The sequence below is a fragment of the Meriones unguiculatus genome, chromosome 14, assembly GCF_030254825.1.
Source record: "Meriones unguiculatus strain TT.TT164.6M chromosome 14, Bangor_MerUng_6.1, whole genome shotgun sequence".
NCBI classification, from domain to species: Eukaryota; Metazoa; Chordata; class Mammalia; order Rodentia; family Muridae; genus Meriones; species Meriones unguiculatus.
Window position 1 is genome coordinate 4,545,302 of NC_083361.1, and position 27,804 is coordinate 4,573,105.

Consider the following 27,804-nt stretch of genomic DNA (forward strand, 5'->3'; position numbering starts at 1 on the left):
TTGAAAAAACAACCACAAAAAGGAGTCCATTCTTCCTTCTACATTTGTCTGAGGGCTCAGTTTGTGGCGGCTGAAGGGATTGTACCAACACAGCCCTGACTCCAACCGACCTTGACCTCGCTGGCTGCCCTCACACACAAGTTGCCTTGGGGAACATGCTGACTGTTCAGTTTCCCACAAGGTCAGGGTCAGATCCTGAGGAAGGCAAGAGCAGCTAGGACGAGCCAGGGGAGCACAAAACCAAACCCGGGCGGCGAGATGGCTCAGTGGGTAAAGGCCCACACGTGCCTCCGAGCCTGGCCACTCCAGCCAGATCCCCAGGACTCACTTTAAGTTGCCCTCTGACCTCCGCACTTGTGCTTGGAATGTGTACACCCGCAAATACACACACGCACACAGACGAATCAAAAGACTGAAAGATATTCAAATCCAGAATGAGGAGCAGGGTCTCCGCCAGCGTGGGAGGAGAGAGACTGCGGGGCCCGTTTCTGAGTTCCGAAGCTAGACCCACACCTGGCGGTGTCCCGGGCCGCCCTGCTCTCTCAGCGACCCCTCCCAGTTGTAGCCAGCCAGCTCACAGCTGCTTTGAGACAAGCTCCCGCTCATCTCGGACTAGCCTCCAACTCGCCACCTAGCCCAAGGTGATCCTGAACGTCGGACCTCCTCGCCTCCGCCCCGGAGCGCTGGGCTTGCGGGCGCAGCGCCGCCACGGCTGCTTGCTTGCACAAGCTCACACAAGCTTGCTGCCCAGTGAGCCACGCCTCGGGCACCCTCCAGGGGTGCGCGTGTAGGTGCTAAGCTTACGCTGTCCTTTAGGAGTCGGCCCCCTGGGTTTCTGCGACAGGGTCTCTCACTGACAGGGGCCTGGGGTTAACCAATTAGGCTAGGCTAGACCAGACAGCCCGTAGGGGGTTTACCTGTGTCTCCCCGATACTAGAATCACAACAGGGACCATATTCGTGTGTGTGTGTGTGTGTGTGTGTGTGTGTGTGTGTATGTGCGTGTGCAGGTAAAGATGTAGCACATGTAAGCACTGCCAGGTGCTTTCCTCTGCCATCTTTTACCTTTTACCGTATCTGAGTCTTTCTGTACTGGGGCTTGCCAATTAGCTGGGCTGGCTGGCCAGGTGAGATCTGAGTCAGCCTGCCCTGCCTCCCCAGCCCTGAGGCTATAGACGTGGCTGGGCGGCTGGAGTACTGGCCTGAGGGCTAGGTAGGGACTGAGCTCAGGTCTCCTGCTTCTGTGCGGCAGGCCTCACTGACTAAGCCCTCTCCCCAGCAGCTGTCTTTCTGAACGGGACTTCTGATCTCTCTTTTTTGCTGTTTAATTTGTGCTGACCAGTCTTGGGAAGGCGGGAATGTCCCATAGGGGGCCATTTTTAACACGTGGAGATTTTGGTCAACCTTGCTGAGCTGAGGACAGCTCTTTGTCTTGCCATAGATGCAGAGCTCTGGGCACACGTCTCTGGAAGAAGAGTGGGCCGAATGGCTGTCTTCCATCTCGTCTGAGATGCAGTAATTACTCTACGTTTTCTTGAAAAATAAAACTCACTTTGCGGATGAAGGGTTTGAGGTTCTGACGGGGGGTGATAAGCTGTGTCTGGGGCTGTAAGGCGGAGGCTGGGTGTTCTCTGAGGAGGCTGGGGAAGGTAGCAAAATCTCAGCAGGACCACGCTATAGGGAGGCTGGCTTGAGCCCTCTGCCCATCACAGAGGAAGGAACCAGGGCAGAGAGGAACATGGACAGGCCCAGCACCCACGTGGAAAGCATGGCCCATGCGCCTCTCTCCGGCCTTCACTGATGGGAGAGTAGACGGATGATTATGGGGTGGGGGAAGAAGGAACGATGGGTGACACAGCCACTGCCAGCTGTCACCCCTACCCATCACCTTCCCTGTCTGTTGGTAGAGCCAAGATGCTGCAGCAGTGGCCATCCCTCTGTCACATGACTTACAACAGTACTGATGGCTTAAGAAAGCTCTAGCAGGGCAGGCTGGTGCACACCTGCAAACCCAGCCCTCCAGGAGGCAGGGGCAGGAGAACATCTGTCCAGCCTGGTCTACAAAGCGGGTCCAGGACAGCCAAGGCTACACAGAAGGGGGCAGGGGAGGGCTAGAGAGATGAGAGCACTGCCTGTTCCTCCAGAGGTCCTGAGTTCAATTCCCAGCAACCACATGGTGGCTCACAGCCATCTATGGTGAGATCTGGTGTGCAGGCAGAATGTTGTATAGATAATAAATAAATCTTAAAAAAAAAAAAAGAATGCAGTGATTAAAAAAAAAAAGTAGTTGCACATGGTGGCCCTTGCCTGTAATCCCAGTACTCTGGGAGGCAGAGGCCAGCCTGGTCTACAAAGTGAGTCTAGGACAGCCAAGGCTACACAGAGAGACCTGTCTTGAAGAAAAAGAACAAACAAAACAAACGGCCAAAAGGACAGTTTTAGGTGTCATGTGACTTTGCCAGAGGCTCACTGTGGGGTCTAAGACCTAATTACACAATGCTGGTTTTATTTTGAGATTGGGTCTCACTATGCAGTCTAAGTTGGCCTTGAACTCCTGATCCTCCTGAATCAGTCTCTGGAGTGCTGAGATTACAGGTGTGTGCCACTGCACATGGCACACTCTTTTAGTCTTAAAAAAAGGGGGGGGAATATATACGTATATATTACTTTCTTTAGTTTATATTTATTTTATGTGCATGACTGCTCTGCCTGTGTGTGTATATGAACACCACGTGTGCCTGGTGCCCGCGGAGGTCAGAAGATGGCAGCAGGTTCCGTGGACCTGGAGTTACAGAAGGCTGTGGCCAGCAGGTGAGCGGCCAGGAATCTACCGGGGTCCTCTGCAGGAGGAGACGCTGCTCTTAACTACCGAGCCAGGTCTCCGGCCCTCAAGAGTTATTATTCATCTTAAGCTTATGCATAGAAGTGTTTTGCTGTGTATATGTACGAAATCCACCCGAGTTCAGTGCTTATGGAAGCCAGAAGAGGGTGGGGGGACCCCGGGAGCTGGGGTTAGACGGTTGCACAGCATTACAGGTCTTGGCTCAGGCTCCACTGTGAAGGGGAGGGGGGGAGGGGAATCAAGGCTTAACATGCCTCACAGTGAAACGTCTGATTCCTGTTAGGAGAAAGAATGGCATCAGAAAGCCGCTCTGTTTTGAGAAAGGCCCTACGAAGACGATGAAAAGAAGAACGGAGGCTGATCATACAAAGGGCTCTCGAGCAACGCAAAGCAGCGAGGGAACTGGAAACTGGGCGGACAGACATTTCACTGAGAGGATACGGAGCTGGCGGATCAGCACACAAGATGCTCAGCACTGCTGGCCTTCAGAGCAATGCAAATTAAAACGACAATGAGACAGCACCGGGAACCCATCAGAAGAGCTAAAGCGAAAAATGGATGACAGCGCCACATGGCACTGGGCTGCGGAGAAACTGGATGGCGAGGCTGCTGCCGGTGGGAATGAGGGACGGACTTCGCACATGGAACCCAACTGTGCTGGGCACCCATCCCAGACTGAGGGAAACTTGTTTCCATGAGGAAACGTGTATGCTTGAACATACATGTTACGTGTCCACAGCCTGAATATTTATAATGGCCCAAACCCAGAAACTCCCCAAGAATCTTTATTTGGGTAGATGGTTAACTCACTTTATCAATGAACTGCACCTACTTAAGACAAGACAAAACACAGAAGGAAAACAAAAACAAACTTAAATTTTAAGAGTGGTTGCCTGCAGGCATACGTTTGTATCAATCATGTATGTGCCTCGTCCCTGGAACTGGAGTTACTGACAGTTGTGAGCTGCCATGAGAGTGCAGGGAACTGAGCCTGTGTCCTCTTCAGCGGCAGCCAAGTGCCTTAACTGCCGAGCCACCGTCCAGCCTGAGACGTGGTCTCAGTACAGGCTGGCCTCGAACTCACTCTGTATCCTAGATTAGGGGTGGACTTTTGCCTCTTTTAGTTTTTTTCTTCTTTCTTCCTTGGAGTGTAGAGTGACTGGGACTGCTGGCCTGTGACACCGGGCCCAGCCCTATCACCTCTGTCGTTACCAGCCAGTGGCTGCCATTTAAGGTTTTGGTCCTTACTGAGGCCCAGCCAGCTACACAGTCCAGAATCTTCCTTGCCTCTCCTTCATCCTGCCATTTTGCTCATTCATGCTCCTTTCTCTCTGCAGCAAACTTCCACTAATGCCCCCAGCTTTACTCGAATGCCACCATTCCTGGCACAGACCTCCTGGGTGGTGCTGTGTTCCTCCAATTCTGCTGATGTGCTCCTCAGGCTTATGGTTTGTGGGATATCTCTCTAGCACATGCAAGGGAGGGCAACAGGAGCCGTGGAAACTGAGCAGGCAGGACACACCTCCCAGTGCTTGACATAGGAAACTCTGGGAGCCTGGGCTGAGTGAGGGCTGCACAGTGGCCTCTCCAAGATCAAACAGTGGGGTTTTCTTCCCCTTGACTCTCTAACAGAGGCTCAGTATCCAACAAGGTACAGAGCAGGGCTCCCAGAGGCCTCCCTGAACAGAAACTCAGGGTGAGGATCAGTCCCCTTTGGAGGAGAACCTCAGGTTTGGTGAACTGGTCCCTGGACTAAGAGGCAAGAAGTTTTGCTTCAAACAAGGTTTTGCTCCTTCCTGTCATCACTATAGACCAAGAATTCGCCATCAGTGTCCTCAGTGATGGAGACATGGAACAGACTGGCAATTTCAGTATCCTGGAGCAAACTGATGCCCTCTTCACTCACGCACATGCTATGCCCAAATGTCTGGCCTCTCTGTCATATGTGGCATGCCCCTGTGGCTGGCCTTTCTCTGTCTGCTTTTCTGTGTCCTCTGTCTTTTAACTGGGCTAAGGGAGTGCAGGTTGCTCACAGGGAGGTCAGGGGCACACAGGGAGCTGAGGGGTAGAGCTGGTCTCTTCCTTCCTTGGGGGCGGGGAGCTTCTAGGTAGAGCACAGCTCAGCTTAGAAGGCTACCTAGAAACCTCCAAGGCGGTGGCCAGTGGGGCTGGTATGTGGCACTCACAGAAACTGCTGTGTTCCAGGAGCCTTAGTCACTCGTGGTGAGGGGCAGAGGATGTGTTCCGAGGGTGTTGGGAATTCTGGGAGAGGAGGTGTGGGTAACAGGGTCTGGGAGGATGAGCACACTGACTGCAGCGGCGGGAGAGGGGAAGGAGGCATTCAGAATGAGGCTCGCAGCTCGGCCTGGAGGACAGGGATGAGGCGGGCCTGCCGCCGACAGAGGGACCCAGGAGGAGGACAGCCGGGAACAAGCCGGAATGAGCTCTTGTGGGGCCCTGAATGCTGTACTGTCCAGTTTGGGTTTGCAGTGAAGGCAGAGGGCCATGGAAATTCAGGAAAGACTGCGCATGCTTCCGGGCTGGAAACTGGCTCTAAGGGTGAGGGATGGAGTTGGAAAGACCATGTGACCTGCATAAGGTCGACGGCCTGGTTTTGGTGGTTGAGAACTAGAGAGAAATGAAAGGGATGCTGGGTAGAAACAAACAAACAAACAAAGTGATGGGGTATATAACCACATCCTTCTGCTAGTACAGACAACAAGTTCTGCCAGAGCAGCTTGGCTCAATTTTTTGCTCTTCTATTTCTTTGTTCTAATTTGAATGAGACATTGCCAAAGCCCTGGTGGTCATTTTCTGACCTTTAGGGGTCCATAAAGCCCCAAACACAGCGAATAAGATAGTGAGGTGCCTTTCCTGGGAATAAAACCCTGCAGCAGCAGGCACCAGATGACATCATTTCAAAAGCAAGGGAGACTCTGACCTTTCGGGAGACGGCTTGTATCTTGCGTAGGTGGCAGAGCCTGGGGTGGAGAAGCTCCCAGAAGGCTGTCGGTAGGGAGGAACTCTGTCGGCCCCTGCTGGTGATGCCGTGAAAGGTGTTTCTGGGAAGCTGACAGGCCTGGAGAGACACAGGAGAGAGGAAGGAGACAGGGTAAAGAGGCATCCTGAGGAGGCAGACAGCAGACCTTCCCAGGTCCAGTCAGGTTCTGCAGGCTATCCACCCTGGGTCTGCGTGTGAGGGAGAGGAGAGCCAGGACAGCCTGGTCGCTCTTCCTTCTCTGTGCTCCACCCTCAGCTCTGCAGCGAGGACAGGGGGCCGCTGGGGACAATTCTCTGCCCTTTCCTGAAACAAGATGTTCCTCTGCCCCTTCATTTTGGGAGAATTTAGATTTAAATGTGTTTTTATAAGTGCATATATAATTATATACATATGTTTTGCTCTTATGTGTTTTTAATTAAAACATTTTAGATATATTTATTTTTATTTGTGTATGAGTATTCTGCCTGCACATTATCATGTGGGTGTCTGAGACCTGTGGAGGGCATCAGACTCCCTGGAACTGGAGTTAGAATGGTTGTGAGCTACCACATGGGCACTGGGAACTGAGCCCAGATTCTCTGCTAGAACAAGTGCTTTTAACCACTGAGCCTTTATTTATTTATCATATCTCTCCAGCCCCCTTATTTATTTATTTTTGAGACTGAGCTGGCCGGAAACCCACTACCTAGACTGATTGGGCTGGCCTCGAACTCAGAGAGATCCGCCTGCCCCTGCCTCCCGAGGGCTGGGATCAAAGGCGTGCGCCACCTTGCCTGACTCTATATTTTTACACTTATGATGCATTTGGGCGAGCCTCTCAGCTGGGCCTGGTGGTATAGACCTGCAGTCCAAGACACTCCGGTTGGAAGCAGGAGGCTTTTCAGTTCCAGGTTAGCCTGAACAGCACAGTGAGATCCTGTTTTCTAGGGAAGGCAGAGAGTGGGCTGAGAACACACCCAGTGGGAGAGCACTTGCCTGGCATGCCTAGGGGCCTATGTTTACCCCTCAGTAGCAATACATAAAACAAGACCATATAAATGAAGTGCCAATATCAAACTCCCTAAGGTGACCCCCCGGCCCAAGGACTGGATCCAGCGATGAGAGGCACCTGTGTGGGCTTCTCTCTTGGCCTGCTTCCCAAGAATCTGGTCCTGATGCTTTGTTACTGGCCTTTGAAAAAATCCTTTTCCAACTTCATACAGAGCGTTTGCTGTCCCTGTCGATCAGGGCCCTTGGGCATGCGCAGGAATGGGGAGAAAAAGAAGAAATGATGGGGAGAGCAGAGGGAGACAGAGGAGTAAGAAAGGGAAAGTGGCTGGGCGTGGCACACCCCTTTAAGCCCAGCACTCAGGAGGCCGAGTCAGGCGAATTTCTGAGTTCCAGGCCAGCCTGGTCTACAGGATGAGTTCCAGGACACCCAAGGCTACACAGATAAACACTGACCAATAAACAAACAAACAAACAAATAAATAAAAGTTAAAAGGAAGGAAGGAAGGAAGGAAGGAAGGAAGGAAAAGAGGTAGGGAGGAAGATGACTGAGGGGAGGAGGAAGAGCCCGAGCAAGAGTGGGAGAGCGGAAGGGCGAGGGCTCATGGGCAGGTGGGATGCTGGACGGCAGCAGCGTCCTGGGGTCCTTACCTCTTGCTGTGCAGTGGCTGGGACTCACGGAAAGGGACCACGGGTGTCTGCTTTGGGAGTCGGCTCAGGGACTGGACGTGACCAGGAGTAGCGGGGGTGCTCCATTTGGTGGCTGGCAGAGAGTTGTGGGAGGCAGGCCCACTCCACTGCCAGGGAGCATTGCTGCGGTAGGGGGGCCGGCCCCCAGGGGCGGTGGTTTCTGACTCTGCCTTGGGTTCCAAAGTGCTCATATCGTAGGTCTCTGGCCAGCCCCTGGAAAAACAAGGTCAGTTCTTATAACGTCCGGGCCCACGAGCACACAGGCCTTCTGCTTGAAAGGGACTTGCTGTCTGGTTTACAGTGGGCAACTCCAATCCGTGCTGGTTCATTTTAAAGGCTGGTGGCACCTTTCAAATTAGGACCTGAAGCATACCAGCTTAGAGTCCTGGGCCAGAGCCCAACACAGGGCTATACAACTGCTGGACCCGAGTCCCTCTTTCTTCCTCCCAGTCTTGGCCTCTCATCATGCCCTGCCTTTTCTCTGGCCCAGGCCTCTAGTCAGCCAGCATCTTCAACAAACCAGGTCCTCCCAACCCCCAAGCAATAGTTTAGACCAGAAAAGCTACTGCCCTCAAAATCAAAGGACAGTCTCTGCCTTGTTCCCAAGAACCTCAAATGCTGCTGGGAGAGGAGCAGGTGACCTACTTTGCAAGATGGTTAAAAAAAAAAAAAAAAGTGATGAAACCCAGAACCCTGGAAATAGATGCAGAGCGGCCCGTGTCTGGCAGGCACAGGTGCCACAGTGCAGGGATCCTGCCTGGGGCTTGGGATCCAAGCTGGGCTGGCAGCGGTGGCAGCGGTGCCAGAGGTGCCACACGGACTGCCACACAGCGCAGGAGGGATCCTGAGCTTACAGGAGGCTGAGCTCAAGGAAAAAAAAGATCCACATCCCAGATCACAAGAGCTAAGCTCGGAGAGGCAAGCCCAGAGGACCTCATCCTGACGTTCCTTTACACCAAAGCCCATGTCAGGGCACCTGAGGCGGTACTCCTGTCCTGGGCCCTGCTCAGGGTACCTTCCTGTGGCAGTGTGGTAGAGCTGATGTTCAGCACCTCCTTATGGCTGTTTGGGGGATCAGGAGCTCCCAGGCACCAGCCAGGGAACAATATGGACAGAGCCGTCTGACAGAGCGGGCAGACAGGCCAGGCTGGCAGAGGTGGAGGAAGGCCACATGTCCTGAGAACTGCTGTGTGCTCGGAGCCAGACGGAGCCTACTTCTGGATGCCAGGCATGAGCACGTGACCCACACCAACCAATCAGAAACACCTCTCCCCCCAGTGGCAGCGACTAGGGTCGATTGTCACAAGCTCACAAGCGCTAAGCAGTTCCTCTAAGAGCAGGGAGAGCAACCTGGGAGCCACTGCTGAAGTGGCTGGGCCAGGGGGCGGGGGACTGTAAAGATCTGTCTCTGCAGGCATGTCACCTGGGGTGGGAGGCTGCGGGCAGCTAAGCTGAAGACCTTGACCTTTGGCCTTCCTGTCCTGAGTGCTGGGATTACAGGTGTGTGCTGCCACATCTGGTTTATGCAGTGCTGAGGGATCGAACCCAGGGCCTTGTATGTGTCAGGTGAGCACTCACCGAGCCAATGCCTCAGCTCCAGTATGTTACCTTTCATAGCTAAAGAACTTCAGTAACTTGTTCAAGTCCGTATGGCTGCAACAGCTAGAGACTGAGCCGGAGTGGTGAATCTGAGTTCGAGGCCAGTCTGGTCTAGGTAGAGTTCTAGGCCAGCCAGGCTAAGGCGATAGCCACGCCATGCCCGGACGCCACCACCGCACGCCCCTTCCCCTCCACCTGCTCTCCGGCTCCTGCGGGCTGGCTGCCCCTCTGCCATGCTCCCCGGTCTTGAGAGGACGTGAACATTCAGCAGTCATGCGTCCACTCTGCCCAGTGTCTGCGGTCACCACTCCACTGTAACAAGATGCCTCTGTGACCGGCGCTGGGGCACGGCCCTCGGGCACAGTGGGGTAACTTAGAAGACGTCTCACAGGGACGGCACATCCGTTTAGCAAACAGCGGCAGCAGCACCCCAGTGGGCCTATGGCCTTCCCAGCCAGGTCTGTGGTCTAAGGTGGGGGTTCCCAACTGTAGAGCAGGCCTCAGATCAGCAGGGCAACTGACTGGCCCACCCCACCCTTTTCCGGAACTGGACCTTTCTGCACTGTCTGGGCTGGCCTCAAGCTCAGCCCTCCTTTCCTCAGCCTCTTGAGGGCTGGAGTTACAGCCATGTGCCACCTCATCACACTTGTTTCTCTCCCTCTTTTTTGTCTGGTGTGTTTGTGGGTGAATCTCTCGCTGTAGACCAGGCTGGCCTGGAACTCAGAGAGCGACCTGTGTCTGCCTCCTGAGTGCTGGGATTAAGGCTTGCACCACCGTGTCCAGCCCTGATGGAACGCTCAAATATGAAGGCATGGGGTCTGGGCCACCATGTACGGGCACTTGGCATCTTTGAGGGCCGTGAAGGTTCACTAAACTAACGGCATACTGAGATTGGCGGGGTTGGGGAGGGGCACCTGTGCCCAACAAGCAGGTACTTACTCTTACTTTTGCTCTCTCAGTAACACAGTAGGGTGCTGGAGAGATAGGTCAGTGGTTAGGTGCGCTTGGTGCTTAATCATGAAGGCCAGAGTCTGGACGCCAGCATCAGGTCAGGAGGTTCAAAAAACCTGTAACTCCAGCTCCAAGGGAGTTGACACCCTCTTCTGGCCTTCAAGAGCGAGAGCACGCACACACTCGCACATACATACACACACCAGCAGCCTCTGCTGGCCAGGAGCAGCGTCACCGGTGGGCATTTTGCTTGGGCTGGTTTGGCATTGGCTTTTTCCACTGCTGTTCTGACAGGTCTCATGTGGCTGAGGCTGTCCATGAACTAACTACAGCACAGTGGCGCCTGGCCTTGACCTCCGGGCCCCCTGCCTCCACCTCTCAAGTGCTGGGATACACCACCAGACCCTGTGTATCTACTTCCTGGTGTGCCTCTCCCAGAGAGCGCGTACTCTGCCCTGTCCACTGCTCTACACAGCAGGTGGAGTTTGCATACAGAAGGGGCCCAATAAATGTGCCAATATGCCCCGGGACAGGCTTCTCTCACACTCTGTGTGCCACCTATGAGGCCCTCATGGATGCTGGTGAGATGCACACACGGGGCTAACGCCGAGGGCCACAGGACCTCGTTCACTCTGCAACCACGGTCATTAGACCCATGGAACAGGGCTTGCCACGCTGGTTCTCAACCCGTGGGCCACGGTCCCTCTGTGGGTCAAATGACCCTCTCACTGGGGTCGCCTAGGACCACCAGACAACAGATATTTAGTTATGAGGTAGCAATGTTAGTAACGTTATGGTCGGGGGTCACCACAACGTGAGGAACCGTATTCAAGGGTCGCAGCACCAGGAAGGCTGAGAACCACCAGTTGGTCCCTTCACTGAGGTCCCGGTGCCCGCCGGCCTTGTGGGGTGGCGCCCTTACCGCCGGGGCGTGCCGTCCTCAAAGGGCGGGATGATGACCACCTTCACGGTGACGGAGGTGCGAAGCAGGTCGATCATCTGGTCGTGGCTCAGCGTCACCACGGCCACCTTGCAGATCTCCACCAGTCGGCTGCCTTGCCGGAGGCCAGCCTGCCAGGCAAAGCCGTAGTCCTCCACCTCGGCCACCGTCCCGTCGTACTTGACGTGGAAGCCCAGCTGGCCCAGGCCGTTCCGCCGCAGGGTCATGTCCACCGTCTCCCAGCCATTGGTCATCACCTGCAGGCGGAAACGGGGCGGGTCTCAGCAGCTGGGCTGGGAGGCTCTGAAGACCCGTGTCTGACTGGCCCCTCCGAGATGGACTGTCCCCCTTGCCTTCCAGGCGCTACCAGGATCCCAGGCGGGGGAGCGCCAGTCCGGGTGAGGTCCCAGCCCTGGCTCCTGGTTTCCGGGAAACGCGCTCCCTGATTTCAGGGAGCACAGACAGCAGTCCTGAGCTGTGTTCTCCAAATATTCTGGCCCCATCCTCCCCCCCCCCCCCCCCGCAGTCAGGTGCACACGCGTGAGGCGAGCAGCCATGGCGTTTGGTTAAAGCATGAATTAATTAACTGACTGGCTGGCTGAAACTGCGGCACTGGGGATGGAATCCAGGATTATGTGCATGCTAGGCAAATGCTATACCACCGGGACGTGGGTTCTAGACAACTGGTCGACCACCGAGCCTCTGTGTTCGCATATGCACAGGCGTGTGTATGTACGTGTCAGAGAAGGACACCCAGTGCCCTCATGCCCTGCTCTGAGCCTGAAGCTTGATACTTTTTAGCTAGGGTAGTGGCTACAGAACCCAACTGATCGTCTGTGCCTCTGAGTCGGTGCTTGAGCTACAGCTACGCACAAGCGTGGCTTTTACATCGGAAGCTGTGGTGAGACCTGGGGTCCTCACTCTCGCGAGCGCTCCTACCCTACTGAGCCATCTCCCCTGGCCTCAGCCTTCTTGGTTACTCTTCCCACCGTGGAGCAGCCATGTCCTGCAGGGCCTCACTTCTAATTCCTTTCTGCTTCACTCATGTTCACGTTTGGATGTGCGACCATAAGTCCACGCTGACCGGAAGCTCCAGGATCTCGGTCCGCCATTAGGAAATCTCAGAATGCTGAAAGATTACCTCTGCTACAGTACCAACCTGACAAGGGCAAGGTGTGGTCACTGGTGCCACAGTGGCATGACCAGGATGGAGGTTGGCAAGCACTGCCTTCCCTTTTCTGTGTGTACAGGCCTCAGGGGAGGGCAGCAGCGCGCCTCGCTAGCCTTTTCCACTTTACTCGAGACACAGGGGAGTTTTCTGAACCAGACTAACCTTCTGAATTAGACTTGCTAACAGCAGCCATCCTGTATCTGTCCTCCACATTTGGCAGGGTTCGTGCATGGCCACATCTGGCCTTTCACGTGGGTGTTGGGGGTTTGACCTCAGATCCTCAAGCTTCCGTGGCAGGTGTTCTCACTCACGGAGCCATTCTCCCGGCCTCAGCAAGCACTTTCTGGTCATATTTGAGACCCACTCCTCAGGGAGGAATGGTCAGAGGTCTACGGCTCGGGAGGCCGTAAGCACTAGTGGTCACAGTGTGCCAGTCAAACTGCCTTCTGACGGCCACAGTTTTGCCGTCAGCGTCAGTGAGAGGCGCTCTCTTTGCGGTGTGTGCAGTAACTGCAGGCTTGAAACTCGTCTCCATCGTAAGCGCACAGCCTCCTTTCTGGCTACAGTGGTGAGGCGTGGAGGCAGGCCCTCACCAGAGCCGGAGCCTGCGGAGCTTCGTGTCCGGCCTTTCCCCGCGGGGAACAGCGTTCTGCTGTTTATATACACAGACGCGGCACATTCGCTCGTTCGTGGCTGGGGAAAGCAGCCTGCCCTTCTTGGTCTCTCTTTTCTGTATTTTTTCTCTAAATGTAGCCCCCCTTACTCGTCATTAGGGTGATCCTTATGGCTCTAGTTTCAGTTTAGCAGGCCCGTCTGCAAGGCAGACCCCTCACCAGCCTGGGCGCTAGCGGATGTCTACAACCCGCGGGGGTTGCGTCACTGCGTGTGTCACGCTCGTGCGTACACGAGGAGCACGTTCCCTTGACCCACCTTCAGCTGGCCACCGTCCTATACTTGCGGGCCCGCTACATCTGGACTCATTTTTTTATTACCAATTCGTTTGTTCAGTTTATTGGACTCAAGCGAAGAACAACGACAAGGACAACACATGGCAGACGGCGGCAAATGGTCCGAGCTTACTGAGTTTGCAATTCTAGACGAGGAGGCCTCAGGTGACCCGGGACCAAAGGCTTGCAGGAGGGGAGGGACCAAGCCATGGGGCAACCAGAGAGAGTTTCAGTAAGAAGGGACAGGTGTCACAGAGGCCCTGTGGTGGGACACCTTCCTGGCACACTGGAGAAACACAGGTCTGTGTGTGGAGCAGGGGACAGTGGGAGAAGGCACCTACAGGGATGAACAGGGCGAGGGCACACAGGCCTCCAGGATGAGAAGGCCTCTTTGCCTTTCACTTAGCTGGTAGGCTAAGGGTCTGGAACACAGGACTGAGGCGATCAGATCCCCGTGCTGAGAGCAGATCACAGTGAAACAGTGGAGACAAAGGAGATTGTGTGTGTGTGTGTTACACACATGCTTAGGCTCATGCAACAATTTGGTAGAGGCCAGGCATGGTGGACTAGGCTGACAACTTCGGCACCGCTGAAGCCGCTTCTTTGAAGCTAGCCTGGGCTACACAGGGAGTATGTCTTCACTCCCCTCCCCCAAACCCAGAGCCAGGGTGGCTCAGGGGAGGGGGGAGAGGGGGAGAAGCAGCTGGAGCTGTCTGAAGGCGGCTCTGACAGATGGGGTGTGGCAATGAGAACAAGGGGGTGGGGCTGGCTGATCACAAGCCCCCTGACCTCAACAGAGGCATGCACGTGGCCTTTGCTGACACAGGAAACAAGGGAGCATGGGAGAAACCCCAGCTCGCAGGGACTGTGTAAAGGTTTGGGATCACCTGGGCAGCCCTGGGAAGATTCTGAGGAGGCAGATCCTGTGTTCAGATCTAGAATGTCGAGTCAGGACAGCCTGGAATCAGACCACAGTTCTGCTACCCACAGGCTGTATGAGCTCATGTGAGGATCTGTTCCTTTCTGGGCCTCAGTCTCTTCATCGATCAAATGGAGACAAGAACAGCATTTGAGTTGGTATGAGGACTTTGAAATGTCATGTGTACAACTCATTCAACAGACCAGTGATCAGCATTTACTGAATGCCTACTGTATGTCAACCTAGTCCTAAGTGTATGAGACCAGAAGGGACCAAACAGATGGAGGACTCCGGGTTTAGACTTTACCTAATCCCACCCAAGTACTGGCCGGGCCCCGCCCTGCTTGGCCTCCATCACAAGAGTTGGCTGCTCTTGGAACAGCAGTGCCATGAGGGAGACCTCACTTTCCACCAGGAGACTGAAGCGCTGGCTACGGTGTCTTCATGAAGATGCATGAATTGTGAAGTCAGAGAAGCTGAGATCGGAGTTTAACCAATCCCACCTGAATTTTACAGAGAATGATGCTCCTGGGAAAGGTCATGGCCAAACAAATCAAGGAAGCTTGCCTAGGCAATGACGTTTCACATCATATCTATGTAATAAAATGAAATGCAAACTTGCATACTTCTCTTTTTCAAGTCCTGGGCTTGAAGCGAGGACCTCACATGTGCTAGTCGCAGCCTCAGCGCTGACATACGATGGTAACTGAACTTATTTTCGAGCAGAAACTGGAGTCACTATGACGGTTAATGCGGGTTGTCTACTTGACAATCCAGAATGACCTGGGAGAAGGGCCTCTGGGCTTACCTGTTGGGGATGACGGTGAGGAAGCTAGCTAGGATGGGAAGACCTGCCTACAGTGGATGACAGCATCCCCTGGGCCTGGATCCTCGGCAGTGCCAAATGCAGAAAGTGGGAATTACTAGCCAGCATGCATCTGTCACTCTGCTGGTATTGCTCCCTCAATCTCTTGTCACTGTAACTTCCCTGCCATGGGGGACTGAGAGTTAATAAACTCTGCTCTGAGTTGCTTCCCTCCAGCCCCCCCCCCCCCCCCAGTATTTTGTCTTAGCTACAGGAGAGGAAGTTAGATTGTCACACAGAGTCTAAGTGTATGTGGTGGTCACACAGCCAGAAGGTGGCAATACTGGGGATTTGGAACCAGATCTTTGTCCTTTAAACCCTGAGCCCTTGGCTACTGCAGGGTGTGGCTTTCTCTGGCACACCTGTCATGCTACTGCTGCCCCTTCAAACACTGCCCTTTCAGTGCTGACCTCACACACCCTCTGCACAGCTCAGGTGTGGTCTCGGCACATCTCAACACAGTGCTTCAGGGTGTCACCACGGACTCATCTGTCACTGACCGACCACCTTTGTTTGGGCCAAGAGCTGAGTCTGAGTCATCCGTCAGGAAGGAGCGTAAGGTTTTTTAGGCCTGATCCTTGTGGTGCTGGTGCTAAAAACTGGGCACGTATTCTACCACCAAGCTACACCACTACTCAAGGATTAGCTTTTTTTGTTTTGTTTTGCTTTTTGAGACAGGATGGCTCTACATAGCTCTGGATATCCCAGAACTGATCTGTCTGCCTCTGCTCCTCCCTCTACCTCCAGCCCTGGCATCAAAGGTGTATGCCACCAAGCCTGGCTGGGACACAATTTTTATCGTCTTTTAAGTCTTTGTCTTTTAATACAGAAAGTTAAGCCAGTCATGGTTATTGTGACAACCAGTATGGAACTCAGTCATGCCACACAACTTACATTTGTTTCTTTCATTATATTTTCTCATTATTTTTATGTTCCTTGCCTCTCTATTCTTTAATGGTCTAGGCTGGGGTATCCAAACTTTTGATTTTGATGTGGTGGTGTGGTCTGCATGCGTAGTGGGCCACATTCATAGCCATCCTGAGGAATGCAGGGCTCAAGGGCCACAGGTTAGACAAACCTGGTCTAGAGCCTTCTTTACTTAATTTTAAGTATGTGTGTGTCTGTGGGCAGGCATGTTAACCAGAGTGTGGGGACCTGGTACCCATGCTGGATCCTCTGGAGCTGGAGTTACAGGCTGCCAACATGGATGCTGGGAACTGAACTCAGATCCTCTGGAAGAGCAATAGACAATCTCAACCTCTGAGCCATCTCTCCAGCCCACGAACCTTTTTGTCCTATTTTAATTTCCCCAGAGAAAAGCTCTTAGTTTTGTTACTGGGATTTGAATCCAGGGCCTTTTCAATGCTCTATCATGGAGCTTATACCTGTAGCTCCACTTAAACTTTCAGTATGTTTAGATTTGCATATTATACCGACTTTCAGGGTCAACAAAGGCTTTTTTTTTGGCCTTCAGAGATAAAGGAATGGGCAACCACAGATTCCTGGCCCATACCTTCTCTAGGAGCAGTGTGTGTGTGTGTGTGTGTGTGTGTGACAGTTCTGACTCTTAGGGCTGACACATGTTCCTGACTTCTGGGCCAGGGAAAGTACTATTCTACTTCTGGAACCTTCTGCCAAACATGTAAGACACCCACTACTGGGCCCTTTTTCTTTTCTTTTTTTGAGTCAGGGTTTCTCTGTGTAGCCCTGGCTATCCTGGAACTCGATCTGTAGACCAGGCTGGCCTCCAACTCACAGAGATCCGCCTGCCTCTGCCTCCCGAGAGCTGGGATCACAGGCGTGCACCACCGTGCCCAGCTTGGGTCCCCTTTCTTACCTTCAGCCTTTGGACAATGTCTCTGATGTCCTCCACAGAGCCCTCTGCGGCCTGTATGAAGATGTGGTCCCCTCGGCCATAGAAGATTTTCAGCGTGGAGGAGTCTGGGGTCCAGCCGATGACGTCCCCGCAGTAGCAGTTAAACACCACCTCCTTGGTGCGCAGGTCCAGGAGGACAACAAACTCGTTGGAAATCCCCAGAATGCAGTCGATCTCCACTCCCTGGGCGTAGTCCTGAGCCGACACTCGCCATGCAATGGCCCCGGCACTGTGCTGCTCTGCGCCTGCCCTGGCCTTGGTCTTCTCCTTCTTCTTGGAGGTCAGGGAGATGAGGTTGAACTTGCCGGAGGAGTCAATGGGGGTGTTGGAGACACAGTTTTCGGCCAGGTCCTTCAGGTACTCCTGACGGGTTCTGGTGGCCATCGTATGGAATTTGTCGGACTTGTGCGCAGCGTTCTCAGCGTTAATTACCTTGGCTAGCAAAAAGTCTCTGAAGACATCAGACTTCCGGAATGTGGTTCCATTAGGGATGGGGGGGCCAAAAGGAGGAGCATCTTTGGATCGGGTCACAGCCATGCTGAGGAGAGAGAAAGCAGTCAGACGTGGGGAAACTACACCTCCTTAAAACCCGTAACATATATGCTTGGAACCCCAGCACTTGGAAGGTGGAGAAAGGAGAATCAAGGGTTCAAGGTTAGCCTCGGCTACTAGAGACTCTGTCTCTAGCCAGGGTGATGGCAAGATGGGTGGCCAGCCTGATCTACATAGTGAGGTCCTGGACAGCCAGGGCTACACAGGGAGACTCTTGTTTTGAAAAAACAAAAACCCCCAAACCAAACAAAAAGCCTTGTTTCTAACAAGCAGGACTCTCTACAAAGAAAACAAAATATAAAATCAAAAGTAAGATCTTCTCTCCTTCCTGTATGTCATCGTGCGGGGGTGGGACCCCGTGGAATCAGGCAAGTGCCTGCTGCTGAGCCCTGGGGTTTCTCTTTTGTGAAAAGAAGTATATATCCAATCAATGAGTTGCTAGTTAGACTGGAAAGGTAGGGGAAAAGTCTTAGAGCATATGTTCATACATATCGTATTATATGTATTCCCCAAACACATACACTCACACACATACACACTCAGTCACACACATACAGATAGACACATACTCACACGCACATACAGACTCAGATGCACGCACACACTCACACACACAGAAACACACAGATATACTCACACGCACAGAGACAGACTCAGACTCAGACACAGACAGAGATGGCGCTGGGCTCACACATACTGAACAAGCGATTTACCACCGGGCTGCATTTTCAGCCCCGCTTGGTTCTCTGAGACTCTCATTATGAAGCCTAGGTTGACCTTGAACCTGAGACTCGTATCTCAACTTCCTGCGTGCTGTGATTACAGCCACCACCCCTGGCTCCTGACCTCATTTACTCTTGTTTTAGATAACCTATGCATCAGGTTACAGCAGCAGACACAGCTTGCCGCCCTCTCTGCGCTCACAGTCAGACATGGCTGAAGGCCCTGTCCCACAGCCTGGTCACATGACTTGACTTGGCCTGGGCCTTTTAAGTGAGGCCTTGCCCAGTGTGTGTAGGATGGAGGGGCTAGAGTTCTGTACCCCTGAGCTGCAATGGGATGGACAGGCCCCAGGGACAGCCTCCCGACCCCAGGAGGATGAGGAGAACCTGGGAAGGGCTTGGGTTCCAAGGGAGCGGTCCTTGACCTGTGGGTCAAGACTCCTCGGGGCACTGAGCGACCCTTTCCCAGGAAATCACATATCAGATACCCTGCCTATCACGTTTACGTTACGGCTCATAACTGTAGTAAAATTACAGCTATGAAGTAACAACCGGAATGACTTTCTGGCTGGGTCGCCGCTGCGTGAGGAACTGTATTAGAGGGCCACAGCATCAGGAAGGCTGAGGGCCGCTGGCCTAAGGCACGGGTCAGAGCCGCAGTTCTGTGCTGGCTTGTTACACACCGTCAGAGTCGGGCTACCCGTCTGGAACACGCATGTGGACTTTTAAAATACTTACTTGACACTAATACACCCTGCAAATCCTATCAACAAAGACTTTTGAAAACCTGGAGCTAGTGTGATGGCACATGCACATAACCCCAAAACTCAGGCGGTAGAGTCAGGAGAATCAAGAGTTCAAGGTCATTATCAGCTGGACAGCACGTTGGAGGCCAACCTGGGATTCACGAGACCCTTCGTCAAGAGAGTAAATAAAACAGACTATAGATTACAACACCCTATGCAAGCCAAACAGAGCACCAAGCTCGCTGGCATCTGGTTGACCTCTACGGCACCCTCCGCCATCCTGGCAGGGGGACGGTACAACATTCACACATCTGTTTGACAAGGGCTTCCTGGATGCCCCTCTCAGCTTAGCGGATACAGCGCTTCCTGTCTGTCCACAACCGCCGACTGATCATACAAATGAACAGACACTGATGAAGACAGAAAACGGTGGGTCAGGGCAGGACAGGGAAGCCCGGGGGTGGGGGTGGGGAGATGATACACCAGTCAGAAGGAACAGCATGTGGGACAGCCCAAGTGGGAAAGGAGACAAGCCCAGGGCCAGCGCTCACACAGCGAGGAGCAGGAGGCTGGGAAAGTCCCCAGCGGAGCGCCATGCAGGGCACTTTCTGTCTGCCGCTTCTGGGGTCCCGCAAGCTCGGGCTTCTAAGTGAGTTTGGCCCATGGGAGGCACTGGGGGGAGGGAAGATGCTGGGGTGCGCCCATGTGCAACCTAAGGATGTGACGGGAGGCCGCCTGGACTGCGTCTCTCTGTGGCACAGCGTTTATTGACATCACGGTGTAAACACTCCCTACAGCGGCTGTGCAACAGGTAAACCAAGATCACGTTCCCCAGTGGACATCCCTGTGCTTACATGCTCTACAACTACACTTACCTTTCTTGGGTCTTAGTCACAGCCACTGCTTTTGCTAGGTGGCCCCTTTCCCAGGGCCACTGCTCTCACCAGCTTCGAGAAACTTCTCTCATGCCCCTTGGTTTGTGGGTTGGGCAGTACTGGCTCTCTGCTGTCTCCAGTCCTGGATGCCCAAGTTCCCACTAGCCCTGAGCCCAGCCACGCACTGTTTCCATCTTTGTGCTCCGTCCTCGGCGGGCGTGTGTGTGTGTGTGTGTGTGTGGTGGCGGCAGCAGTGGCTTCTGCTGCTAGCTGGGTCCGTGACAGAAAGAGGCACAGCTGCAAAGACCCCTGCCTGCTATGGAGCTGAGCAAGGGCAGGCAGCGCTGGGGCCCCAAAGGTGAGCCCGGCCTCTGCTTTTCATCCCCCCATGCTCGGCAGCGCCCCTTCCCGTGTAGGAGGGCCACACACATCGGCCTGGGCAGGACGGGTTCCCCAGCCCAGGCACTCACTACTAACTAAAGCCATGACGGCGGCGTGCAGACAGATGCAGGGAGGAGGAAGTGATTTCCACCAATAAGTAAGGGCGTGTACGACCACAGAGTCCTGCTGGTGCACCAGCCAGGTCGGCCAGGATGGCCGTCTAACCTAATGCAGCAGCTGACTCACAGGAGGAGAGTGGTACAGTTGTCCTTGGCACTCGATGGCTTGGTGGCAGACTGGCTTTCCTCGGGATCCTGACTCATGGTTTCAAGTCAGGAAACTGTAAGCTGCTGACGGTTCTGGACAATGGGAACAGCTGCTCCCCCACTTTTACCTGGAGGGGCTGGGCTAGCTTATATGCCCCAGGCTCAGGGAAGATGGTGTTGGCCATTAAGAAGTGGCAAACGTCACTGCACGAGCAGAAAAAACGTGTGGCCACAGGCCCCCTTATCCTGTAGAGCTCAGCAGGAGCTCCCAGAACACGGGCGATTATTAATCCATCCATTGTTTTCTCAGTGCCTTCACTGTGTATCGCCAGCCCTTTACAGTCCTCAGATATGTTAGCCAGGCATGGTGGTGCATGCCTGTAATCTCAGCACTTGGAGGTTCTGGAGTCCAAGGCCGTCTGTGGATACAGAGTTTGAGGTCAGCCTGGGCTACGTAAGGCTCATATGTGCGCACACGCGTGCACACAAAGACGTCAATGGGGCCAGGTTTGAGGGCAGGGCAGGCTGGCCTCAGTATTCTTCCCACCACTGGGGGCGGCACAGAGGGTAGGTCTGCCCAGGGAGTGGGTGCCTGAGGTGGTAAGGGACAGCTGTGGCTGTGTCACTAACATTTTCTTTCTTTAAAAATAAAGAAGAGAGGGAACACTGAAGGAAGGAAGGCAAAATGCTAACATCTGTTAAATCTGCTGGCAGGGCACATGGGTGTCTGTTCCATTATTTTCTGCACTTTTCAGAATGTTTAAAATATTGCATAATAAAAGCCTTTTTAAATTAAATTGTAAAAAAATACCAGGAAAGGGCTGTGCATCAGGAAGAAGTCACCCTGGAGACCAAGCCTGAGCATGCGTGGAGAAGTGGGAGGTGGGGGCAGGCAGCTGGGGCTACACGGGAGGGGAGGACGACACAGAGAGGAGGAACGCCCTGAACATAGTGCCATACCCCCACATGTCCAGCACTCAGGTAGCTGAAGCAGGAGGGTCGCATGCTTGAGGCCAACCTGGGCTACGTAGTTGAGTTGCAGGCTAGCCTATACTACATAGCAAAGGTTTGCCTCAAACCTGGGGGCTAGAGCCCAGTGGTACAGCACTTGCCTGGCATGGGTGAGGCCCTATGTCCACCCCCAGAAATGCCAGAAGGCACACGTGTACACATGCACACAGAACCAACCGACCCTCTGCACCAAGCCCCAGAGAAATCTTGACGCATGGGTGCTCTTACGTGGTATGATGGGTGTGGTGGCTCACGGTTATGACCCCAGTGCTTGGGAAGTGGAGGCAGGTGGATCACGATGGGTTTGAGGCCAACCTGAGCTAGACAGCATGTCTGAGACCAGCATGGGTTATGTGAAGCTGTCCCCAAAACAATACAAAACAAGCCCCAGAAATAAACAGATATAGCAAGGGCTTAGTGGGAAAGCCTTGCCACGCACGTGTGAAGCCCAGCATTTGATCCTCTCTCCTGTGGTGTTCCCTCACCAAAGTAATAAACACTGGGGAGGAAGGGAAGAAGGCTACCAGGTCACCTCAACACCCCCCCCCCCCCCCGCGTGACCTCTGAGGTGCAGGCTGGCCTGTACGAACACCTGTCTTCTGTTACCAGGGCCACCTCTCTGGTGTGGAGTATCAGCAAACTGTTCAACCCCGGCACCACTTAGGCGGCCTCAGTCCAGAGTCTGAGGTCTTACCTGCAGCTGCGACAGTATGTCCCTAAGAACAGCGCTGGCCGTGGGCAGGGGAATGACTCATGGCACCTGTGCCACACGGCGAATCACGTCAGCTCCAGCTGCATGCTGAGGCCACGCTGAGATCCCGCCAGCCCCACCAAGACCGAGCTTACTAGTACACGGGGCACAGGCCCTCGCCTCCACTGCCACTGCAACTGTTTCCTGGACGGCCACATACTCCATCCGAGCTGCAACGGGGCAGGCACCAGCAAACCACCCCGGTGCCCGTCACTGGAGGACGGTAGGGACTGTGCCGAGCACCCACTCCCTGGAGCGCCCAGCACGCATGCGAAGGGAAAAGCGTGTCAAATTCAGGGATGCGGAGACCTTGCAGGTTGCTGAGTGGAAGCCTCGAGCAGCAGGCGCGGGTGGCAGGGACGCCTGCTTACATGGGGTCGAGCCACAGAGGCAGCGAGGCGTCCCTGTGAGGACGGCTGGGCGGGGCAGGCGAGAGCCCTTCTCACCACAGCACATTCAGACCACAGGAAACCGCTCCAGGCCCCCGTCTCCGGGAATGAGCAGAAGCCTGGCCTGGGTTGCGGGGTCGGGTGCTTCTGAGGACCCAGCTCCAGCCTTCTAGTCTCCAAGGGATACAGGACAGGCTTGAGGCCTGGGTTACATGTCTACGTGTGAACTGAAACCCCAATTCAACTCTCAGTCCTAACATCCAGGGGCTGAGGCAGGAGGATTATGAAAACCTTCCCAAACCACGCTCCTCTACCTGTAAGCAGGACACCTGTACAGGTGGTCCGGGAGAGCTTCCACTGCAGCCTGCCCCGGCCTGCACCTCTCTGTCCTCACAATCGCGCCAGGCCAGGCATTTGGCTCCCTGAGGTACCTCACTCCAACCAGTCCTGAGGGCCTTCATGGAGCTTCTGCTCAAGACCCAGCAACGTGTGTGTGTGTGTGTGTGTGTTCTCTTTCTCCCTCACCTTGAGACAGGGTCTCACATAGTCCGGGCTGGCCTTAAGCTTGCTATGCAGCTGAGGATGACCTTGAGCTTCTGATTCTCCAGCCTCCACGACCCTGCCTCCCAACACTGGGGTTACAGGAACGCACCACTGTGCTTGGTTTACGCAGAGCTGGGGACTTTGTGCACGCTAGACAAGTTTTCTGTGAACTGAGCTACACCCCTAGCCCAAGCAAACCGCACCCCCCACAGCTGGGAAGATGTTAAGCTGAGTGCTGCCAGAGAATGAAGCTCCTTCCAGAACCGTGGAACACCCGGCTTCCTGTGGGCCAGTGAACACAAGCGCATCTTCCTGAGAGCCAGGCTGAGGTGGTTTTCCATCAGCCACAAGCAGAACATCCCAAGAAAGCCAGGCTCTGGGGTGAGGTGGGGGGACCTGTGACTAGGCACGCCTCCCCAGCATCTTGGGCTGGCTGCGGCGGGCAGGGCGCTGGCCATACCTATAGCAGACATTCTCCGTACAGGGGTTATGGACGCGGACGATGATGAAGACGTGCTGGAAGTGCGAGCGGATGTTCTTGGGCGTGAACGGTAAGGCGCCTGGCTCCTGGAAGATGATCGTTACGATGTCATTCCCTATGTGCCTTTTCCTCAGCAGCTGGAAGCAGAGAGGACAGGGGTCACAGGCCAGCGCAAAGAACCCTACCCAGACCGCCTCGCTGGCTTCCCACGCCCACTCCCACCAGAGGGCGCACGTGAGCACTGGAGTCAGGCCTTGTCCCAGATGCTGTAAGACCTTCTGGCTCCTTCACTCGGGAACGGACAAAGCCAAGCCCATAGCCTCTGAACCCGCCTGTTCTCCTTCCACACCTGCCAGGAGGCTCCTCAAACATCCAGAAAAGCCTTCCTCTTGCAAGCAGCGGGAATGGCTGCCCCAGAGCCCCCGTAGCTTCCTTCCTCAACTCCTCCGATCTTTGAGGGATTTCTGTCATCTATAGCAAATCTCTAAAACCTGGCCTGCCCCAGCATGCCTTTCTTTGCACACAGAGGCTCACTCACGCCCTGTTCCTCACCTGTCTCTTCCCACTCAGGTTGTCAGTGACAAGACGGGACACCGTTTTGGTTGCTGCCTGCGACCATAACCTTAGTGCCTCGCTAAGAGCCTGACAGAGTGGCGTGCTTGGCAAATTCTTTTCAGTGCAGGGGCGCTCAGGGTGGAGGCCTTTAATCCACTAAGGCCATAAGGACAATGACAGAGTCTGACCAGAATGTACAGGCAGGGACATGTACAGGATATGGCCCAGGGATCCATATCCTCTCTCCCCTGCTTCTGTCTCCAGGGGAGACTAAATGTTCATGGTGCTGTGTTCATTTGTTAAGATCACAGTGACCTCCCACCGTGTTTTTTTTTTTTTTTTTTTTTTTTCTTTTCTGGAGAGTGGGGAAAGGTAGGTCTTATGCAGCCCAGACTAGGCCTCAAACTCAGTAAGCAGCCTTCCTTCACCTCCCCATCTTCCTGCCTCTCAAAGGGAGCTGGTTTTTGTTTTGTTCTTAACATTCATTTTGAGAAAGTGTTCCTAAACTGCCTGGCCTGGCCTTAAACCACCAAACTGGCAATCTCCAGCTGAACCACTTTATCCGGCCTGTTACTTCTTTTTCATTCATTTATTTTGAAACTGGGTCTTTCTTCTATGTACCTCTGGCTGTCCTGGAAGTCCTGAAGTAGACCAGGCTAGCCTGGAACTCAGAGATCTACCTGCCTCTGCCTCTCTAGTGCTGGGATTAGAGGCGTGTACCAACACAACCAGCACTAAAGATTTTCTTAATTGTTTTTGATATGTGTGGGTGTCTTCCTGCACGTGCATCTGTGTGTCATGTGTGTGCCTAGTGCCCTCGGAGGCCGGAAGAAGATGTCAGATTCCCTGGGACCCAAGTTAACAGTTCTGAGATACCATGTGGGGGCTGGGAATTGAGCTGGGTTCTCTGGAAGAGCAGCCAGTGCTCTTGAGCACTGAGCTGTCTCTCTCGCTCTGGGCCTGTTAGTCCTCTAGTTCTTTACGCAGCTGAACTGAGTGACCCCATACGAGGCTTACCCTGGGTCACACCTCAAATTCATGACCTTGCTGAACCTTCCTGAAACCCTGAGTGGCAGGAACCCATGTGACTGCTTTTGTAAGACGGGAAAACTTGGCTCGAGAAGTTAAGACCGACCCGCCTTCTGTCATGCAGAGATGAAGGCGAACGGTGTACCCCTCCAACCCTTCCCCCCAACTTGCTTTTGGTTTTGACAAGTTTTCCTCAGTCCTCAGAACAGGGCCTTGCTTCCTAAAGGCACTGGCTGTCTCATGCTCAGGGCCCACGCATGGGAGCAAGTGTCTTTTCCAGAACTCATGGGTACCTTCAGGACCGTGTTGCCACCTACGGCTCAGAGAGGGGCCAGCTCTTTCCTGGGGTCGCAGAGCTGGCAGGGGACAAAGATGCTTGAGAGCATGCTGTTAGGACAGCCTTAGGAAAAGGCTTATATTTGACTAGTTTTGGCCCACAGAATCTACACTGTGGTCTGTTTTGTAAATTCTCGGCACGCAGGGCTCCTGCCTACTAGGAGGAGCGGTCTCGCCGGCTTAGCTGGCGTGCCGTGCCCATGAGAAGGAGCTGCTATACCTGCCGGCTCCTGCAGTGGGTGTCCGCTGCCATGTCCCAGCGCCTACCCTTCATCTCCCCGGAACCCACATTGGCCCTCTGCGAGGTCAGCTCCCTGGCCCCTGGAACCACTCCCTTTCCAGGATGGCCACGTGTTTCAGGCTCGGCTCATGGGCCCATTAGACTCCAGGCCCAGCAGCCTCCTTCCTCTGGTGTGGCTGGCGGTGGAACAAGAGCCTGGCCTGTGGGGAGCATCTCTGCCATCGATAAGATGTGCGAATGAAGCCACTACAAACCACAGTGGAGGTGAGGACCCTTTGCTTTGCTTTTTTGTTTTTGGAGGGTTTCTCTGTGTGGCCCCAACTGTCCCGAACTTGCTCTGCAGGTCAGGTGGGCCTTGAACTCAGAGATGGCCTGCCTCCCGTGTGCTAGAACCCCGGGTTGTGGAACCCCATCTCGTGCTTTGCTCGTGCCAGTTTGGTTTGAGTTTGTGGTCAGGTTCTGTTGACTCATTTGCTTTCCCACTCATCAAGCTGGTGCTGACTCAAGAGAGCCCTGAAGGAGGACGGGTCAGCCGGCGGCAGGAGCGGCAGGGACAGAAGAGTGATGGGGACCAGGCGGGCAGCACACATCAAGCAGTGTGCACAGCTCCCGGGGAGATGACTGTAACGCCAAGGGTCTCCAGGACCCAAGACCTCCCTCCGCTTCACAGGACCATGCCAGCAGAGCTACCACCGGGAGGATGGGCTGGCAGGCGCCAGTCTGGAGGAGGGTGAATGCCCTGAGGGTGGGTGCACAGGCCCCAGCTGCGGACCACTGACCTGCTGCCTGTTGTTGGGCGTGTAGGGGAGCAGGGTGGAGACGTGGAACATGATCTCGTAGTTCTGGTACGTCGTGTAGAGGGAGTGGGTCCCCGTGGAGTCCGCTGGGACAGAAACATCAGTTAGTACCACGGTCCCTAAGCCTCCGGCTTCTGCCGTATCCCACAGGCCATCTGTTAGCTCTCAACTTGGTGCTTTTACTTACATTCGCTCTTTAAAAATGAAAGAAATAAAAAAGAAATCTCCCATTATATAATTTTTTTTTCTTTTAAGACAAAGTCTAGTGGCCTGGTACAGGCTGCCCTCAACTCAATTTTCCTGACTCGGCCTACCAAGTGCCGGCTTACAGCGCGTGCCGTACGCACAGTATTCTGCTCTGCTGAACCTGCACACACTTGGCACAGGAAAGGCACCCTTCAGTGCATGCCTTCCCGAGACTGACTGCGCGCCCCAGGCGGCCCTCGCCCGGCCCCTGCTCTGCCACATCACGGTCTGTGGAGCTCCTGGGCGCTCTCCAGGTGCCCATGGCTGTGCCCAGGCCTCACAGCTGATGCTCATGGCAGAGCGTGCAGGGCACACGCTGGGAGCGCGAATGCCGAGTCAGACACGAGGACTGACTTCAAACCTCCCTGGGGCTCATTACGCTGGTTTCCCATATGGGGGCGCTATTAATCAGAACAGCTGTGCTGAAGACCTCCCACGGGCCTGCACCCTCACGAGGCACCAGCAGACCTCTGGGCTTCGGCTGCTCAGGCAGACAAGCAGGGGTGGCTCCTACTTAACACATTTATTTATTATTATTTTCTTTTCTTTTGGTGGCACTGAGGATGTAATCTGGGGCCTGTTAGGAAAGTGCTACATCCTGAAGCATCCTACATCCTGATACATCATCCATCCATCCATCCATCCATGCATCCATCTTTTGAGACAAGGTCTTGCTGTGTAGCCTTGGCTGGCCTGGAATTCACTATGTAGACCAGGATGGCCTCAAACTCATATACAGATTCACTGGCTTCTGCCTTCTAAGAGCTGGGACTAAAGCCCCGCCCAGGCCACTTACTCCTAGTTTAGCTTTTTTGAGACAGGGTGTCTCCGTGTGGCCCTGTGCCCTCCTCCTCTGCTCCCGAGTGCTCCCCACTTACTCTTGACATCCAGCTGGGCGGCATACTTGGTGAAGCCCTTCAGACAGACCTTCTCGCCCAGGAGGCCCAGGAACTCCTCGAAGGCAGGGCCGGCCTCCTCGTTGTTGTACATCTCCTCCTCTGAGCTCTGGCCCGCCTTGCAGTACAGGATGCCCACCTTGTGCTTGCGGCAGAGCTGGGGGAGGCAGATGAGCAGGACGTCAGGGAACGGGGCTGGG

General features: G+C 54.3%; 1 protein-coding gene across 1 annotated transcript in view; it reads right to left on the reverse strand.

Moving 5' to 3' along the window:
* Sipa1l3 (signal induced proliferation associated 1 like 3) overlaps positions 1-27,804 on the reverse strand; it is a 174,864-nt gene that overhangs the window by 38,227 nt on the left and 108,833 nt on the right. The window contains 7 exon segments of the mRNA XM_060366603.1: positions 5,783-5,920; positions 7,481-7,732; positions 10,992-11,266; positions 16,749-17,325; positions 23,484-23,641; positions 26,445-26,548; positions 27,587-27,761. Coding sequence (XP_060222586.1) covers positions 5,783-5,920; positions 7,481-7,732; positions 10,992-11,266; positions 16,749-17,325; positions 23,484-23,641; positions 26,445-26,548; positions 27,587-27,761 — 1,679 coding nt within the window.